A 17,847-nucleotide genomic window follows, 5' to 3' on the forward strand; every position below is an offset into this window, starting at 1 on the left:
AAACCAAATTACTCATCTAGCAAAGCAAGATTTCCCATTTGGAAATAATGCAAGCTCAGACAATTCGTTCCACAACTTGTTAAATGTCCAATCCTGGTCCCCTATTCTGTCATTCCACACATGCACAAATATGCACAAACACACACATACACAAACACATTATGCTCACCTTATCTTCCGTTCAATCGCCGGCCTCCTGGTTCTTGTAGTTCGCCAGTATAGGATGTGTATCGGGTAACCATCGCAACCAATGTCGCAGCTTCCGCTGCCTTTGAGTAGTGGCTGGCAGCGGAAGTTCCTCCATCGTCGCAATGGTTACCCGATACACATCTTGTACTGACGAACTACAAGAACCAGGAGGCTGGTGATGGAACGGAGGGTAAGGTGAGCATAATATGTGTGTGTGCATGCATGTTTGTGTACGTTTGTGTGGACTGCAAGAGCAGGTCAGAGCAAGGTGAAAGTACGGAACCGGAAGTGTGTGCGGTGAGTATTTGCTCGTACAGCAAACCATTGCTCGTTAACTGAGTTACAAATTTCCAGCAAGCTTTGCTCGTATAGCGAAATACTTGCACAACAAGCTACTCATAAACCGAGGTTCCACTGTACCTCTGTGGAATGGGATGTGCAGGGTGGAAACACATGGAAAAGGTTTTCTGCCATCTCTAACCTCTAGCAGAATGTTAATATAAAGAGGCAATGTAACAGCAGATACACAATGTTTTTTTTTCCCCAGTCGGATCCGCTGTGAAACCCACCTGAGAAAGCGCTGGAAAACCGCTCATAACCCTTATTGTGATTCTAACATGAGGAAGGAGTGTTTCTTTTTCCCTGTCTCAAACGCCCCCTCCGCCATCCTCATCTTCTATCATTGTCGCTGTGGTCAGTCTCCTGTGATTCGTGATCTCTCTGCGGCTCCAGTGTTTCATGAAGCGTGCTGGAGGTGACAACTCAATACAAGTCTATGAGACCCTCAGTCTGACTCTCACAGACTTGTACTGAGAAACTGTGATGTAACCTCTGACTTTCAGACAGTCAGAAGTTATGGACATAAGATGGCGCCGTGGGACAGTCTCAGTATTGAAAAAGATTACGGAGGCTTATATTTAAAGCACTACTCCAGTGGTGAAATAAAAAAATAAAAATAAAAAATTCAGGAGTGATGCTTTAAGGAAAAATCCATTTCCACAACACATCTACATGCCTACTGCAGTTTAAATCTTTGAAAAAAAACAAAAAAAAAACAGAAGTATTTTTGCAACTTCTTTACTTCAGTGAAATGAATAGAACCACTAAGTTTTCAATGCAGTTACAAAAATGTGTATATTGCTGCATGCATGAAGAGATAAATAAGATTACTAATAGAGACTTGTTATGGAAAGCAAAGAAGGGAATTTTGTTTACTTACCGTAAATTCCTTTTCTTCTAGCTCCTATTGGGAGACCCAGACAATTGGGGTGTATAGCTTCTGCCTCCGGAGGCCACACAAAGTATTACACTTTAAAAAGTGTAACCCCTCCCCTCTGCCTATACACCCTCCCGTGCATCACGGGCCCATCAGTTTTGGTGCTAAAGCAGGAAGGAGGAAACTTATAAATTGGTCTAAGGTAAACTCAATCCGAAGGATGTTCGGAGAACTGAAACCATGAACCAAAGAACAATTCAACATGAACAACATGTGTACACAAAAGAACAACAGCCCGAAGGGAACAGGGGCGGGTGCTGGGTCTCCCAATAGGAGCTAGAAGAAAAGGAATTTACGGTAAGTAAACAAAATTCCCTTCTTCTTTGTCGCTCCATTGGGAGACCCAGACAATTGGGACGTCCAAAAGCAGTCCCTGGGTGGGTAAAAGAATACCTCGATAAAAAGAACCGTAAAACGGCCCCCTCTTACAGGTGGGCAACCGCCGCCTGAAGGACTCGCCTACCTAGGCTGGCATCTGCCGAAGCATAGGCATGCACCTGATCGTGTTTCGTGAAAGTGTGCAGACTCGACCAGGTAGCCGCCTGACACACCTGCTGAGCCGTAGCCTGGTGCCGCAATGCCCAGGACGCACCTACGGCTCTGGTAGAATGGGCTTTCAGCCCTGAAGGAACCGGAAGTCCAGACGAACGGTAGGCTTCAAGAATTTGTTCCTTGATCCACCGAGCCAAGGTTGACTTGGAAGCCTGCGACCCCTTACGCTGGCCAGCGACAAGGACAAAGAGCGCATCAGAACGGCGCAGGGGCGCCGTGCGAGAAATGTAGAGTCTGAGTGCTCTCACGAGATCTAACAAGTGCAAATCCTTTTCACATTGGTGAACTGGATTAGGACAAAAAGAAGGTAAGGAGATATCCTGATTGAGATGAAAAGGGGATACCACCTTAGGGAGAAATTCCGGGACCGGACGCAGAACCACCTTATCCTGGTGAAACACCAGGAAGGGGGCTTTGCATGACAGCGCTGCTAGCTCAGACACTCTCCGAAGGGATGTGACTGCCACTAGGAAGACCACCTTCTGCGAAAGGCGTGAAAGAGAAACATCCCTCATCGGCTCGAAAGGTGGTTTCTGAAGAGCTGTTAGCACCCTGTTAAGATCCCAGGGTTCTAGCGGACGCTTGTAAGGCGGGACTATGTGGCAAACCCCCTGCAGGAACGTGCGTACCTGCGGAAGCCTGGCTAGACGCTTTTGAAAAAACACGGAAAGTGCCGATACTTGTCCCTTGAGAGAGCCGAGAGACAAACCCTTGTCCATTCCGGATTGAAGGAAAGACAGAAAAGTGGGCAAGGCAAACGGCCAGGGAGTAAAACCCTGATCAGAGCACCAGGATAAGAAGATCCTCCACGTCCTGTGGTAGATCTTGGCGGACGTTGGTTTCCTGGCCTGTCTCATAGTGGCAATGACCTCTTGAGATAACCCTGAGGACGCTAGGATCCAGGACTCAATGGCCACACAGTCAGGTTGAGGGCCGCGGAATTCAGATGGAAAAATTGCCCTTGAGACAGCAAGTCTGGTCGGTCTGGCAGTGCCCACGGTTGACCCACCGTGAGATGCCACAGATCCGGGTACCACGACCTCCTCGGCCAGTCTGGAGCGATGAGGATGGCGCGGCGGCAGTCGGACCTGATCTTGCGTAACACTCTGGGCAGCAGTGCCAGAGGAGGAAACACATAAGGGAGTTGAAACTGCGACCAATCCTGAACTAAGGCGTCTGCCGCCAGAGCTCTGTGATCTTGAGACCGTGCCATGAATGTCGGGACCTTGTTGTTGTGCCGGGACGCCATTAGGTCGACGTCTGGCATCCCCCAGCGGCAACAGATCTCCTGAAACACGTCCGGGTGAAGGGACCATTCCCCTGCGTCCATGCCCTGGCGCCTGAGAAAGTCTGCTTCCCAGTTTTCTACGCCCGGGATGTGAACTGCGGATATGGTGGAGGCTGTGGCTTCCACCCATAGCAGAATCCGCCGGACTTCCTGGAAGGCTTGCCGACTGCGTGTTCCGCCTTGGTGGTTGATGTATGCCACCGCCATGGCGTTGTCCGACTGAATTCGGATCTGCTTGCCTTCCAGCCACGGCTGGAACGCCTTTAGGGCAAGATACACTGCCCTTATCTCCAGAACATTGATCTGAAGGGAGGACTCCAAGTCTAAGTACCCTGAGCCCTGTGGCGGAGAAAGACCGCTCCCCACCCTGACAGACTCGCGTCCGTCGTGACCACAGCCCAGGATGGGGGCAGGAAGGATTTTCCCTTCGACAGAGAAGTGGGAAGAAGCCACCACTGAAGGGAAGCCTTGGCTGCCCGAGAAAGGGAGACGTTCCTGTCGAGGGACGTCGACTTCCTGTCCCATTTGCGGAGAATGTCCCATTAAAGTGGACGCAGATGAAACTGCGCAAAAGGAACTGCCTCCATTGCTGCTACCATCTTCCCTAGGAAGTGCATGAGGCGCCTCAGGGAGTGTGACTGACCTTGAAGGAGAGATTGCACCCCTGTCTGTAGTGAACGCTGTTTGTCCAGCGGAAGCTTCACTATCGCTGAGAGAGTATGAAACTCCATGCCAAGATATGTCAGTGATTGGGCCGGTGTCAGATTTGACTTTGGAAAATTGATGATCCACCCGAAACTCTGGAGAGTCTCCAGAGCAATGTTCAGGCTGTGTTGGCATGCCACTTGAGAGGGTGCCTTGACAAGCAGATCGTCTAAGTAAGGGATCACCGAGTGTCCCTGAGAGTGCAGAACTGCTACTACTGTTGCCATGACCTTGGTGAAGACCCGTGGGGCTGTCGCCAGGCCGAAAGGCAGTGCCACGAACTGAAGGTGTTCGTCCCCTATGGCGAAACGCAGGAAGCGCTGATGCTCTGGTGCAATCGGTACGTGGAGATAAGCATCTTTGATGTCGATTGATGCTAGGAAATCTCCTTGGGACATTGAGGCGATGACGGAGCGGAGCGATTCCATCCGGAACCGCCTGGTTTTTACGTGTTTGTTGAGCAGTTTTAGGTCCAGAACAGGACGGAAGGATCCGTCCTTTTTCGGCACCACGAACAAGTTGGTGTAAAAACCGTGACCCTGTTGCTGAAAAGGAACAGGGATCACCACTCCTTCTGCCTTCAGAGTGCACACCGCCTGAAGAAGAGCATCGGCTCGCTCGGGGGGCGGAGATGTTCTGAAGAATAGAGTCGGAGGACGAGAGCTGAACTCTATCCTGTAACCGTGACACAGAATGTCTCTCATCCAACGGTCTTTTACCTGTGGCAGCCAGGCGTCGCAAAAGCGGGAAAGCCTGCCACCGACCGAGAATGCGGTGTGAGGAGGCCGAAAGTCATGAGGAGGCCGCTTTGGGAGCGGTTCCTCCGGCGGTCTTTTTAGGACGTGACTTAGACCGCCATGAATCGGAGTTCCTCTGATCCTTCTGAGGCCTTTTGGACGAGGAGAATTGAGACCTGCCCGCGGACCGAAAGGACCGAAACCTCGATTGTACCTTCCTTTGTTGAGGTCTGTTTGGTTTGGACTGGGGTAAGGATGAGTCCTTTCCCTTGGATTGTTTAATGATTTCATCCAATCGCTCACCAAACAGGCGGTCGCCAGAAAATGGCAAACCGGTTAAGAACTTTTTGGAAGCAGAGTCTGCCTTCCATTCACGTAGCCACATGGCCCTGCGGACTGCCACCGAATTGGCGGATGCTACCGCCGTACAGCTCGCAGAGTCCAGGACAGCATTAATGGCGTAGGACGCAAACGCCGACGCCTGAGAGGTTAAGGACACCACTTGCGGAGCAGACGTACGTGTGACTGCATTAATCTGCGCATGACAAGCTGAGATAGCTTGGAGTGCCCATACGGCTGCGAATGCTGGAGCAAAAGACGCGCCGATAGCTTCATAGATGGATTTCAACCAGAGCTCCATCTGTCTGTCAGTGGCATCTTTGAGTGAAGCCCCATCTTCCCTGCAACTATGGATCTAGCCGCCAGTCTGGAGACTGGAGGATCCACCTTGGGACACTGAGCCCAGCCCTTGACAACGTCAGGGGGGAAGGGATAACGTGTATCCTTAAGGCGCTTGGAAAAACGCTTATCTGGACAAGCTCGGTGTTTCTGGACTGCCTCTCTGAAGTCAGAGTGATCCAGAAACGTACTCATTGTACGCTTGGGAAACCTGAAACGGAATTTCTCCTGCTGAGAAGCTGACTCCTCAATTGGAGGAGCTGGGGGAGAAATATCCAACACCTGATTGATGGTCGCTATAAGGTCATTCACTATGGCATCACCTTCAGGTGTATCTAGGTTGAGAGCGGCCTCAGGATCAGAATCCTGATCTGCCACCTCCGCTTCATCATCCAGAGAGTCCTCCTGCTGAGACCCTGAACAGTGTGATGAAGTCGAGGGAATTTCCCAGCGAGCCCGCTTAGGCGGCCTGGGACTGCGGTCCGTGTCAGAGACCTCACCCTGGGACCTATGGGTCACCCCAGGAGCACTTTGCTGCTCCAACTGAGGGGGGCCTGGGGTTAATGATTCAACAGTGCCCGGGGCCTGAGTCACCGGTCTGGACTGTAAGGCTTCTAGTATCTTAGCAGACCATTTATCCATACTCTCAGACAGTTTGTCAGCAAAAACTGCAAACTCCGTCCCTGTCACCTGGACAGCGGTAGCAGGTGGTTCCACCTGGGCCACCAGTAGCAGAGGCTCCGGCTGAGTAAGTGCCACAGGGGCCGAGCATTGCACACAATGAGGGTCGGTGGAACCTGCCGGTAGTATAGCCGCACATGAGGTACAGGTTGCAAAGTAAGCCTGTGCTTTGGCACCCTTGCTTTTTGCGGACGACATGCTGTTGTCTCTTCTGAGTACAATCCAGGAGGGTATATAGCCAAAAATCAACAGTGCGACCGTACAGTGTAAATGTATAGCATATAAGCATATATATATATGTACACTTCGGCACTCAGTGGGGCCAGCACCTCAGGTGCTGCTTACCGACCGCTCAAAGCGGTTGTGTGATCACCAGATTCCCTGCCTGGGCCTCCCAGAGCCGTGTTGTCTCTCCTCTCCAGCGTCAGAAGTGCTGACAGGAATGGCTGCCGGCGTTCTGTGGGGAGGAGGAGACCGTGGGCGTGCCCTAGAAAGTGCGGGAATCTGGTGCCCCACTGTGCTGAGTGAGGGGGGAGGAGGATACAAAGTATGCTCCAGCCCTCAGCGCTGACGTCCTGTGCAGCGTCCCGCCCTTCCCCTGACTGACAGGCCTGGGGGCGGGAATATGCGATACTAGGCCGCAAAAGCCGGGGACTAAAAGTTATAAGCGCGGCCGGCAAATAAGCGCGGTCGGCGAGGTAGTCCCCGGCGCACTAACACACCCAGCAGTGCTGCAGTGTGTATGGCACAAGCGCTCCATGCGCGGTCCCCCAAGGGGACACAGAGTACCTCACAGTAGCAGGGCCTTGTCCCTGACGATACCCGGCTCCTGTCCAGCAGATTCCCCAGGGGCTGCGGAGGGAGCACGGTCCCCGTGCCTGGAGACCGATTAGGATCCCACTTCACCCAGAGCCCTTAAGGGATGGGGAAGGAAAACAGCATGTGGCTCCTGCCTATGTACCCGCAATGGGTACCTCAACCTTAACAACACCGCCGACCAGAGTGGGGTGAGAAGGGAGCATGCTGGGGGCCCTGTTATGGGCCCTCTTTTCTTCCATCCGACATAGTCAGCAGCTGCTGCTGACTAAGATGTGGAGCTATGCGTGGATGTCAGCCTCCTTCGCACAAAGCATAAAAACTGAGGAGCCCGTGATGCACGGGGGGTGTATAGGCAGAAGGGGAGGGGCTTTACACTTAAGTGTAATACTTTGTGTGGCCTCCGGAGGCAGAAGCTATACACCCAATTGTCTGGGTCTCCCAATGGAGCGACAAAGAAAACTGCCCTACAGAGAGCACACAGTAAAAAACGGACAAATCAGGGGAAAGGAAAAAGTGGAAAGATGACCCTGCAAATAAATGGACAAATAAGGTGGGTACGGGCTAAAAAGTGAGGGTTTAAATAAACCAAAGTGCACACATATGCAGCATAAGCCTAATGGCATAAAAAGACCCACACTGCTATCACCAAAGGCACAAAGTGCAGATGAGCAAAAATAATCCAGGATATGAAGTGCACTAAAAAAGTCACCCATCGCACCACACCGAGAAAAACTGCGCGTCCACCAATAACGCAGGGCCACCCCCACATGTTTCATGCCCTTACTGGCACTTCCTTAGGGGTTTGTTTAGAGATCTTTTCTATGATTGTTAATAATAAAATGCTTTTTTGCTATCCATAAGTCTCTACTAGTCATTTTTCGATCTCTTCATGCATGCAGCAATGTACACATTTTTGTAACTGCATTGAAAACTCAGTTCTATTGATTTCATTATATCTTTGAGTGCCAGTATGTTCTAATATATAAATATAGAAAAGGGAAAACGGGTTTTAGCCGCGCTAAAAAACCACTGGTGCAGGATTAACGAAGAAGTTTCTTTTTTATTTCTGCATTTCCAACGTGTTTCAGAGACAAGGACCGTCTCCTTCCTCAGGGAAAAAAGAAAATATATAATAATAAATAAAAAATAAAAAATAAAAAAAAAAATAAAAAAGAAACTTCTTCATTAATCCTGCACCAGTGGTTTTTTAGCGCGGCTAAAACCCGTTTTCCCTTTTCTATATTTATATATTTGCCATTCACGGGGCCGCTGCTTTCAAACCAAGCTAGCACTCACATGCGATTTCAGGAGTTGTGACTGGCACAACCATACCAGGTGAGTGTATTTTTAACTTTCACCAATCAAAGTTATACCGGGTAAGACCCTATTTGCGCCTTCTGTCTCCCCATCTCTAGCACCTATAAGTATGTTCTAATATGAGTCCTTTGTATTTTCCTTTTTGTTTTTCTTTACTTCAGTATAGCTAATTTTATGATGCTTCATTACGTGGATTTCTAATTGCATAGATAATTGTGGGAGCTCAGCTTCGTTTGACGTCACAATCCAATCTGCGCACAATGAATTTAATTTAACAGGTTTCTAGAAAAAAAATATTTAAAGTCTAAGGGTGCGTGTGCATGATCAGTATTGCAGCGTGTTGGACTCTGCATGGTTCAGCTGCATCCAAAACGCTGCGTTGTACAGTACAAGCACAGTGGATGGATTTCTAGAAATCCCGTGCCCACTGTGCTTTGTTTTTTCCGCAGCAAACACTGACCTGCGGTGCGTGTTTCCACAACGCAGAATGTCAATTTTTTATTGCGTATTCGCATGCATCCTCTGTAGGGAGAACACAAGCAAAAAAACGCAGCGCAATGAACCCTGATCATGGGGATCCTGCAGAGTAGAGTCGCGGCCCTGCAGGTCAGGACCCGCTGCAAGCAGGACACAGTGAATCCTGATCGTGGGCACATACCCTTACCGTCGATTTTATTTTTATTTCATAAGTCAATAGTACACATGAAAATAAGCAACTATCAGACAAATCTGCCAAAATTGATCAGTCATTTTTAATTTCTCAATTCTGTGGTAAAATCTGTCTTCGGTGAAGACTTTCCCATTACTGAGAAAGGAGATGAGAGCTGTTACTGATGAGAGTCTGAAGATGGGAGGGGGAGCTCTGCCTCTAGCTCCTCCCTCTGCCTCTAGCTCCTCCCTCTGCCTCTAGCTCCTCCCTCTGCCTCTAGCTCCTCCCTCTGCCTCTAGCTCCTCCCTCTTCAATCTATACAGAATCTCATCAGCACCAGCTGCTACCTCATATCTCAGTACTGGGAAAGTGTTCACTGAACACAGATTTTATCTCACAATTGAAACATTTTTATAATGACTGATCAATTATGGCAGAGAAAGAAGCAGATGTGTCTGACATTTATTATCAGCTTATCCGTATTTGGTTTTGCAGCTCATCCTTCAATATGACCTGATCTTTTATACCAAATACAGGGCTTGGAATAATTTGGCAGTCTGGGGGGAGAGAGAGAAAGAAAAAAAAAAAAAAAAGCAGGGCTGATAGAGATAGATAGATAGATAGAGATAGATAAATTGATAGATAGAGAGAGAGAGAATGTAACACAATGTGGGTAACACATAATTAAGTGTGTGCAGTACCTGGGCATCTAGCCGTGTGTCATCGATTCCATGGCAAAAGAAAAGAAGCCTAACCCGCGTCAGAAGGAAACCAATACAGGACATTGCATTGTGTGCAGCAATCCAAAAATACAAGCGGCAAATCAAAAGAGAAAAACAGAATAGTCTACATCTGCATTATAAAGAATACAGTCTACACATGTAGGGCATATAATTCAGGATAACATGAGCCATCATCCAGCACATCAGAGCGCCAAGTAAGGCTACTTTCACACATCTGGATTTTTGCTCTGCAGCACAATACGGCGTTCTGCAGAAAAACCGCAACCGGCTTTTGTAACGTCGGTTGCGTTTTTTTTTTGCATAGACTTACATTAGTGCCGTATTGTGCCGCAGGGGCTTGCGTTCGGTCCGGTTTTTGCCGCATGTGGCAGATTTAGTCGATGCCGCGGCCGGATCGAACGTTCCCTGCAACGTTTTTTGCTCCGGCAAAAAACACCGCATCGTGCCGCATCTGGCCGCTGCGGCGCATTTTTCAATGCATACCTATGGAGGCCGGATGCGGCGCGATGCGGAAAAAAACGCATCCGGTCGCCGCATGCGGTTTTTTCCACTGCGCATGCTCAGTAGCATGCCGCAACCGGAAAAAAACGGACGGGCCGCATGTAAAAACTTATGCAACGGATGCGGTGTTTTCGCCGCATCCGTTGCACAGTTTTCACAGCCGGATTGAGCCGCAGTGCTCAAACCGGATGTGTGAAAGTAGCCTTACTAGTGAAGATGGCAAGCGACCTCTGTTTTACGATATTAAGGTTACATCTGCACACCAATACTATGAAGAGGCTGATCTGCTAGAATAAAAAAAAAACATCTTTGGAAGTGTTTAGAATTAAAACCCATGCAACTTGTTTATATCAGTGATGAGTGAATAGTTCGGTGTTTAGGTGCTCTTCGCGAGCAGTTGATGCTCGGACGGGTGTGATTAGAGTACCCGATTATAGTGAAAGCTAATGGGGAACTCTAGCAATTTTCCAGAATCTTCCCATCCGAGTACCAGCTGCTCATTAAGAGCATGGCTTTATTAATCTTTTTATCAGCTAGGGAGACACACAAGAGATACAAATATGGAGTGAAGAAGACTTGCCTTTTAACGGAGCGCAACTTTACTCTATTCATGTCTTTAAGGACATCCAACATGTTTGGCATTTCAGGCTTCTTTGGCGCGCTGTCAATCATTGACAATTCTGAGAGGCTTTTCTTTCCTTTTCTCTCCTTAATGAGGTCAATAGCCGAGACACTCCGATGAAGACCAGGTGGCGGAGGTGGTGGTGGAGGCGGCGGTGGTGGTGGAGGCGGCGGTGCACACATAGGAGGGGGTCCAGGAACATGGGCAGGTGTAGGACTAGACACTAACAATTACAGAAATATATATATGTAAGTATCACTTATATAACAATATAATGCAATAGTGAAAATTGTGAAAGTGACTATAGGTTGTGACGTTATACTAATTGTCATATTGACCTGGCCGATGTATTGTCAAAATGTAACTTAAGTGAGCCCTCCTATTAATTTGTTTTTCCAAACCTGTGTAAATGTTAGTGTAGTGTCGGTGTGTTAATACACTGACTGATCGCCATTTTCTCCGGCATCCAGCAAACATTCACTCCTCTGAGTCATGTGTCTGTTCCTCAGACTCCTCCGGGTCACACTGCGCTGTGTGACCCAAAAGTGGCTTTTACAATGTAAATCTATGGAGAGTCACGAGGATCCATTGGTTTACATTGTAAAAGAGACTTCAGGCTCACACAGTAGTATGATCCGCAGAGCCTGAAGAGCAGTCACATGACTTGGTTCAGGAGTGAATCCGCGTTGGATACTGGAGAAGACAGCGATCGGTGAGTGTAATAGCACAGTGACACTACCCCAACATTTACACAGGTTAACCCCTCCACAACATATGACGTATATTTACATCATATGCCATGTCCCTGCCTTTGATGCGGGCCCGCATGCCGATCCCCCATTTTTCCCTGCACATGACTGCTGATTTAATGTGAATGGATAGTTCGTGCTGACACTGATGCACCCTGAGCCTGCAGGACAGCTTGAAATTCCTTGGCACTTAATTGAGGATGATTATCCATCATCCAAATTTTCCTGCGATGCAACCTTTCATCAATTTATCTCTTTCATCCACATCCAGGGAGATTAGCTACACTGCCATGAGTTGTAAACTTCTTGATTATGTTGTGCACTGTGGACAAAGGAACATCAAGATCTCTGAAGATGGACTTGTAACCTTGAAATTGTTGATATTTTTTAACCATTTTCTTCTGTTTCTGTTCTCCATGCTTAGTGTGGCACACACAAACAATGCAAAGACTGAGTCAGCTAAGTGACACATCACTGGAATCAGGGTCTCTGTCCCTACATCATGCTGTCAGACTAAATAGCAAAAAGCTGCTCACCGGTTCTCTTTAGTCATTTTGAACCACCATATGCTTTTGAAAAGACCTGCAAAAACTGATGTGTGAAAACCTTAAATGACTTAAAGAGGTTTTCTTAAGGTACATGACCTATGTCTAGCATTACAGCTCAGCACCAGTCACTTGGGTTTCAGACACATTGTACAACAACTAATGATTTCCTATGATGTTGTACTTCGACAACTACAGAGGCACAAATGTAGTGACATACATTGGATTTTCTGTCGCGACTTTCCACAGAGGTCAACGCATGTCCACGGGTCTGTGATTTAGCTGTTACTTTTAATTTTTACAGCAAAATCGCAGATCTAAAATAAACCCATGACAGCAAGTCGCAGGGAAGTTGCATAAATATTTTTGGTTGTACAACTTGTTTGAGAACTACTGTTGCCCAACACTTGTCCCTCTGTAGCCACAGCTGAAATATTGCATTACCATATATATGTGCAATATAATTATATATATATATATATTACACATATACACACACACACACACACATACATACATATATATATACAGCTATCTCTATCTAGCTATCTCTATCTATAACACCTTTTTTGAGTAACCCAGTTTTTTATCAATTAATACGTACCTGCCGCAACATTCTGCTGCTCCTGGATGGTAACAATCTTGGCTATCTGTGCTCTCAAGTTGGCTAGTTCACTTTCGAGTGCACTGATCTTCTGCAGAGCTTCTTCATTGGCCGCTGGTTGAGGTTTGACCTCTGGTCCTTCTTTCAACAAAACAGGCAGAGATACTTGTCTTCGTAATGGTTTATCAAAGTGAGCTGGGTCATCCTCCAGGGAGAGATGCTGGTGCAAAGTATTCTGTGTCCTGCAAGATGAAGGCCAAGTATTATTAGGGGAAACACAGACTTTTTGGTGCATTGCTCACTGTACGCCTTCAACCACAGCAGCAATGTTCTTCCAGGAAACTATGCAGGAGGCTACAGATTCACAGCCACATTACACCCATTTGCTGATGGATGTGCTGCTCGATATTTTACATCACCACACTCCATGTGAACATACACCAAATCCAGTCTGGCAGGATGAATGTGCAACACAATCGCGTACAAGATTTCTCCCGTGCCTCCCCCATACTCTGGAATGCTCTACCTCAGCATATCAGACTCTCCCCTACTGTGGAAAGCTTCAAAAAGGAACCTGAAGACCCATCTCTTCCAATAAGCCTACAACCTACAATAGCCCTCAGTCCAGTACAGCACTGCGCAACCAGCTCTGTCCTCACCTATCGTACCATCACCCATTCCCTGTAGACTGTGAGCCCTCGCGGGCAGGGTCCTCTCTCCTCCTATACTAGTCCGTTTTGTACTGTTAATGATTGTTGTACGTATACCCTCTTTCACTTGTAAAGCGCCATGGAATAAATGGCGCTATAATAATAACAACAACAACTAGAAGGTGGCCCCATTCTACGCATCGGGTATTCTAGAATTTACGTATTGTGTAGTTAATGTATGATTTTTGTTTGTATATGTGTAATATAAATTATATATATATATGAGAGATGTTGTTGTGTGTAGTTACCAAGTGTTTGTGTGGGGCGCTGTACATGTTCTGGGTGTTGTGTGGGTGTGGCGGGGGGTGAGAGCGGTGTTTGTGTGTTGCGTTGTGTGTGTTGCGTTGTTTGTGGAGCGCTGTGTGTCTGTAGCGTTGTGTGTGTGTGTTGCGTGGTTTGTGTGAGAGTGGGGTGTGTGTGTGTTTTGGGGGAGGTATGTTTTGTGCAATGTGTGTGTTGTGCAGTATGTGCGTATATTTGTGTGTGCGGCGTTGTCTGTGTGTGTGGGTGTCTGTAGGGCGGTGTTTGTGGTTCCCAGTGTGTGTGTGTGGTGTGTTGTGCAGTGCGTGTGCGTGCGTGCGTGTTTTGGGGGGAGGTGTCCACCCCCATCGTGCTCCATCCCCCATGCTGCGCACCCCCCATCGTGCTCCATCCCCCATGCTGTGCACCCCCCATCGTGCTCCATCCCCCATGCTGCGCACCCCCCATCGTGCTCCATCCCCCATGCTGCGCACTCCCAAACGTGCTCCATCCCCCATGCTGCGCACTCCCAAACGTGCTCCATCCCTTATGCTGCCCACTCCCCATCGTGCTCCATCCCCCATGCTGCGCACTCCCCATCGTGCTCCATCCCCCATGCTGCGCACTCCCCATCGTGCTTCATCCCCCATGCTGTGCACCCCCCATCGTGCTTCATCCCCCATGCTGTGCACCCCCTATCATGCTACACAGTCACACATCAGACAGTATACACGCACACATCTGATCGCATACACTCACACCCCACTTCTGCCTGTGCCCTCCGGTGTGCTGTCCCAGCAGCTGTGCTGCACGCAGTGCTCCTCTGCCTTCTGCCGACACGCACACACCCGATCGCATACACGCACACACCCGATCGCATACACGCACACACCCATTGACGATATTGCACATACGCGCTCACACTCACAACATCCGGAGATACCACATGTGTCTGGCCATGTGATCCTCCGAAAGGTCCTGGAAGGTCACTGCACGCACAGTATCGCCGCCGAGAAGCAAGCGATATCACTGGATGTTGTGAGTGTGTGGATGCGATCTGATGTGTGTGTGAGAGTGAGTGTGTGTCTGTTCTTATGTGTGTGCGTGTTCCGCCGCTGCAGGACCTTGATGCACTCACCTGGGAGCCGGTGTACGCTGGTAACTATGCTACACAATATTACTCGATGTGTACCATGGTTGCCAGCGTAGCCCGCCACCTGCTCGCACGGGAGCCCACACCAGCGTACGCCGGCAACCCCCGCAATGCGAGGGTATGTGTCTCGGCTGGGTTGGTGGCGTACGCTGATGTGGGCTCCCGGGGGTACAGCACTCACCTGGGAGTCGGGGCTCCACGTCGGTTCAGGGAATGCGTGCAGGGGCGGGGCCAGAACGAGCGTGCAATGCGTGCGGGGGGGCGGGGCCAGAACGAGCGTGCAATGCGTGAGGGGGCGGGGCGGGGCAGAGTTGCCAATGCGTGCAGGGGGCTGGGGCGAGAGGCCAATCCGTGTGGGGGGCGGAGCCTGGGCGAGCGGCCAATCCGTGCGGGGGAGCGGAGCCGAGCGGCCAATCCGTGCGGGGGGGGGCGGAGCCGAGGCGAGGTGAGCGGCCAATGAGATGCTTGTCGCGGTAAGGACAGAATTTTGGAGACAGACAGACAGAGGCAATTATATATATAGATAATAATAATAATAATAATAATAATAATAATAATAATAATAATAATAATAATAATAATAAATAATAATAATAATAATACAGGATTTAAATATCTTGTTTCAGAAAACTTGTGATACGTCTGATTGTCCTCTCCAGCACTGATCAGTGGGTCCAGCAGCTCAGACCCCTGACAATCGCAGAAGTGATCAGCCGGCACCGCACCCCCTCACATGTGAGCAGAGCGGTGTACAAAGCAGAACCAATCCCAGCCAAAAGGGGCACAAATCGCAGCTGATCGATTCGGCGCTCAGATTTTTTTTTTTAACTCTCTAGAATGTTTCATCTGTCAGATTCCCACCAACTAAAAGTTTAGACACGTTACTATGACAGGCCAGAAGTTGCTGGAAACAATGGACAGTCAAATTTTGTTTAACTGTTGTTTTGACAGTAGAAATAGCTCTGCATAAGAATTCACTGTCTTAAAAGGAGCCAGTCATGTGCAAAACTGCTATTCAATCTATAAGTAAATAGCGCTAAAATGCTGCCTACCACCCTTAAAGGAAATCTGTCACTATGTTTTTGCCACCTAATCTGAGAGCAGCATAACAGAGGGCCAGAGATCCTGATCCAGCTGTGTGTTACTTACTGGGCTTCTTAGTGTAGTTTTGATGAATCACTGTTTAATCAGCAGTAGATTATCATTACAGGACTACTTGGCGTGCTGCCAGGTAGTCCAGCATATTCATGAGCACCATATAACTGCTACCGGTAGATCATTTATCAAAATGACAGCAAACACCTCAGTAACACCTCACATCGCTGAAATTAGGTTCTCTGTCTCTACAGTATGCTGCTCTCAGATGGGGGAGCAAAAAAAACCTGATGACAGATTCCCTTTAATGAAAGCATGGTTACCAGGAAGAGCTGCTGGTTTTGAGATATAGAGGCGTGCAGAGTGGTTATAGTCACTGCTCACTATGCTGTAAGCGGTGGTAATCATTCCTGGCACTTCAATAGCTCACTCCGCTGCACATCTGTACAGAGCAATTAAAGGCATTTTCTGAACAAAGGAGGGACATATTTATACAATAGTGCTAGGGCCACACGAGCGTATGTCATCCGATGCGAGAACATCAGATGCAATATGCTAATGACCCTCACTCCTACTCTGCTGCGAGCGTGAGCCGAGTGTCATTATACTGTGATCGGATCACAGCTGCGGAGGAGAAGAAGGGATTAATCTCTCCATCTCCTCCTTTGTCAGCTGATGCATATATCATCATCTGTCATCTGAGTGCAGTCCAATGTTTCACTTGCACGGCTATGAGTGATCCATTTCTCGCCGACACCCGCAGCATTCTGCAATAGTTTTCTCAGTCCAATTATGTCTGAGAAAAAATTAAAAAAAAAAAAATCGCAGATCAGAGCGGCCCCATAGAGTGACATGGGTCCTGGTGGAATGCGATTTTTTTAATTGCATTCCACTCATCCGATTTTACGCGTTGTGTATCAAAGGCCTAAAGGTATGACTTTTATAGGGGCTAAGGCCCCCACATGACCAACTGCTTAGCTTAAAATTGTATTTTTGGGGGGGACAGACTTCCTTAACTCCTTTCCAAAACAGAACATAAAAGGACGGCCTATACTGGGTGCAGAAGTATGGAGCCCATTCCCAACAGGGTGGGTGCCAACAGTGTTACACTGCTAACAGCAGAGACCGGAGCTAGCACCATTTAACCTCTTAAATGCAACCGACAGTGAAACTGAATTTACAAGTTTTTGGAGACACGTGATTTTGCCGTGCCTAAAGGTCCCTCTTTCCCACCTTGTGATTAGATGCTTAGGTGGGATGACATAACACCCAGCTGCCTGCTACAGTCCCTTGTAGCTACAATTTTGGTACCCTTATTAGCCAAGCCATGGGTGAGGCTTTATAAGAGACTGCCATTTTCCCTATATACTGCAATACACTATATACTTAGTAAAATAAGTGCATAAGCAATCACAGGATCAAGATCACTAGGTGGACTACAAGTGTGAGACATGTAGATCAATACAGGGAGATTCTCAGAGAGATCTGTGTCTGGCCCGTAGATCTTAACAGCTCATTTACTAATTAAGAAAAATGTGGATTTCTCTGGAATAAGACACCAGATCATAGATATCTAGGTATCATTTTATTCAGCTTCCTATGCACATATACAAAGCTCAGGAGGATTACTACTACTGACAAATTCTCTTTAAGGGGAACCTTTTATGCCATTCAAGCCAGCAGCATGTCCTGTATAACAATTCTCTAAAATCAATGTGGGGAAAAAAAAAAAACATTAATTACCTCCATTTTTCGTATGCAAATTAAAGCCTTCGCTAGTCGAAGGGGCGTTGTTTCCCCAGACTAGTCGGCCCCCTTTCCATGTTATCACGACCCTGTAGCAGTGATAACGTTATTTCCAAGAGCCGGCATCACCACAGTTCATGGAAATCTTGCGCATGCGCACGACTCATTTTAGTGGCATCAGTGTAGCGCCCAAGCTGGGTGTACGCCTCCCAGCTTCAGAGAAACTGTTTTCAGATCATGTGCAGTGC

At 48.1% G+C, this 17,847-nt stretch overlaps 1 protein-coding gene across 2 annotated transcripts in view; it reads right to left on the reverse strand.

Moving 5' to 3' along the window:
- Nucleotides 1–17,847, reverse strand: part of MTFR1 (mitochondrial fission regulator 1) — a 77,791-nt gene that overhangs the window by 20,218 nt on the left and 39,726 nt on the right. For both annotated transcript variants that reach the window (XM_075353229.1, XM_075353230.1), the window contains exons 6-7: nt 12,656–12,897; nt 10,716–10,980 (exon numbers count right to left, since the gene is read on the reverse strand). In XM_075353229.1, the coding sequence (XP_075209344.1) occupies nt 10,716–10,980; nt 12,656–12,897 (507 nt within the window). The remainder of the gene's footprint in view (nt 1–10,715; nt 10,981–12,655; nt 12,898–17,847) is intronic.

The sequence above is a fragment of the Anomaloglossus baeobatrachus genome, chromosome 6, assembly GCF_048569485.1.
Source record: "Anomaloglossus baeobatrachus isolate aAnoBae1 chromosome 6, aAnoBae1.hap1, whole genome shotgun sequence".
Classification (NCBI taxonomy): domain Eukaryota; kingdom Metazoa; phylum Chordata; class Amphibia; order Anura; family Aromobatidae; genus Anomaloglossus; species Anomaloglossus baeobatrachus.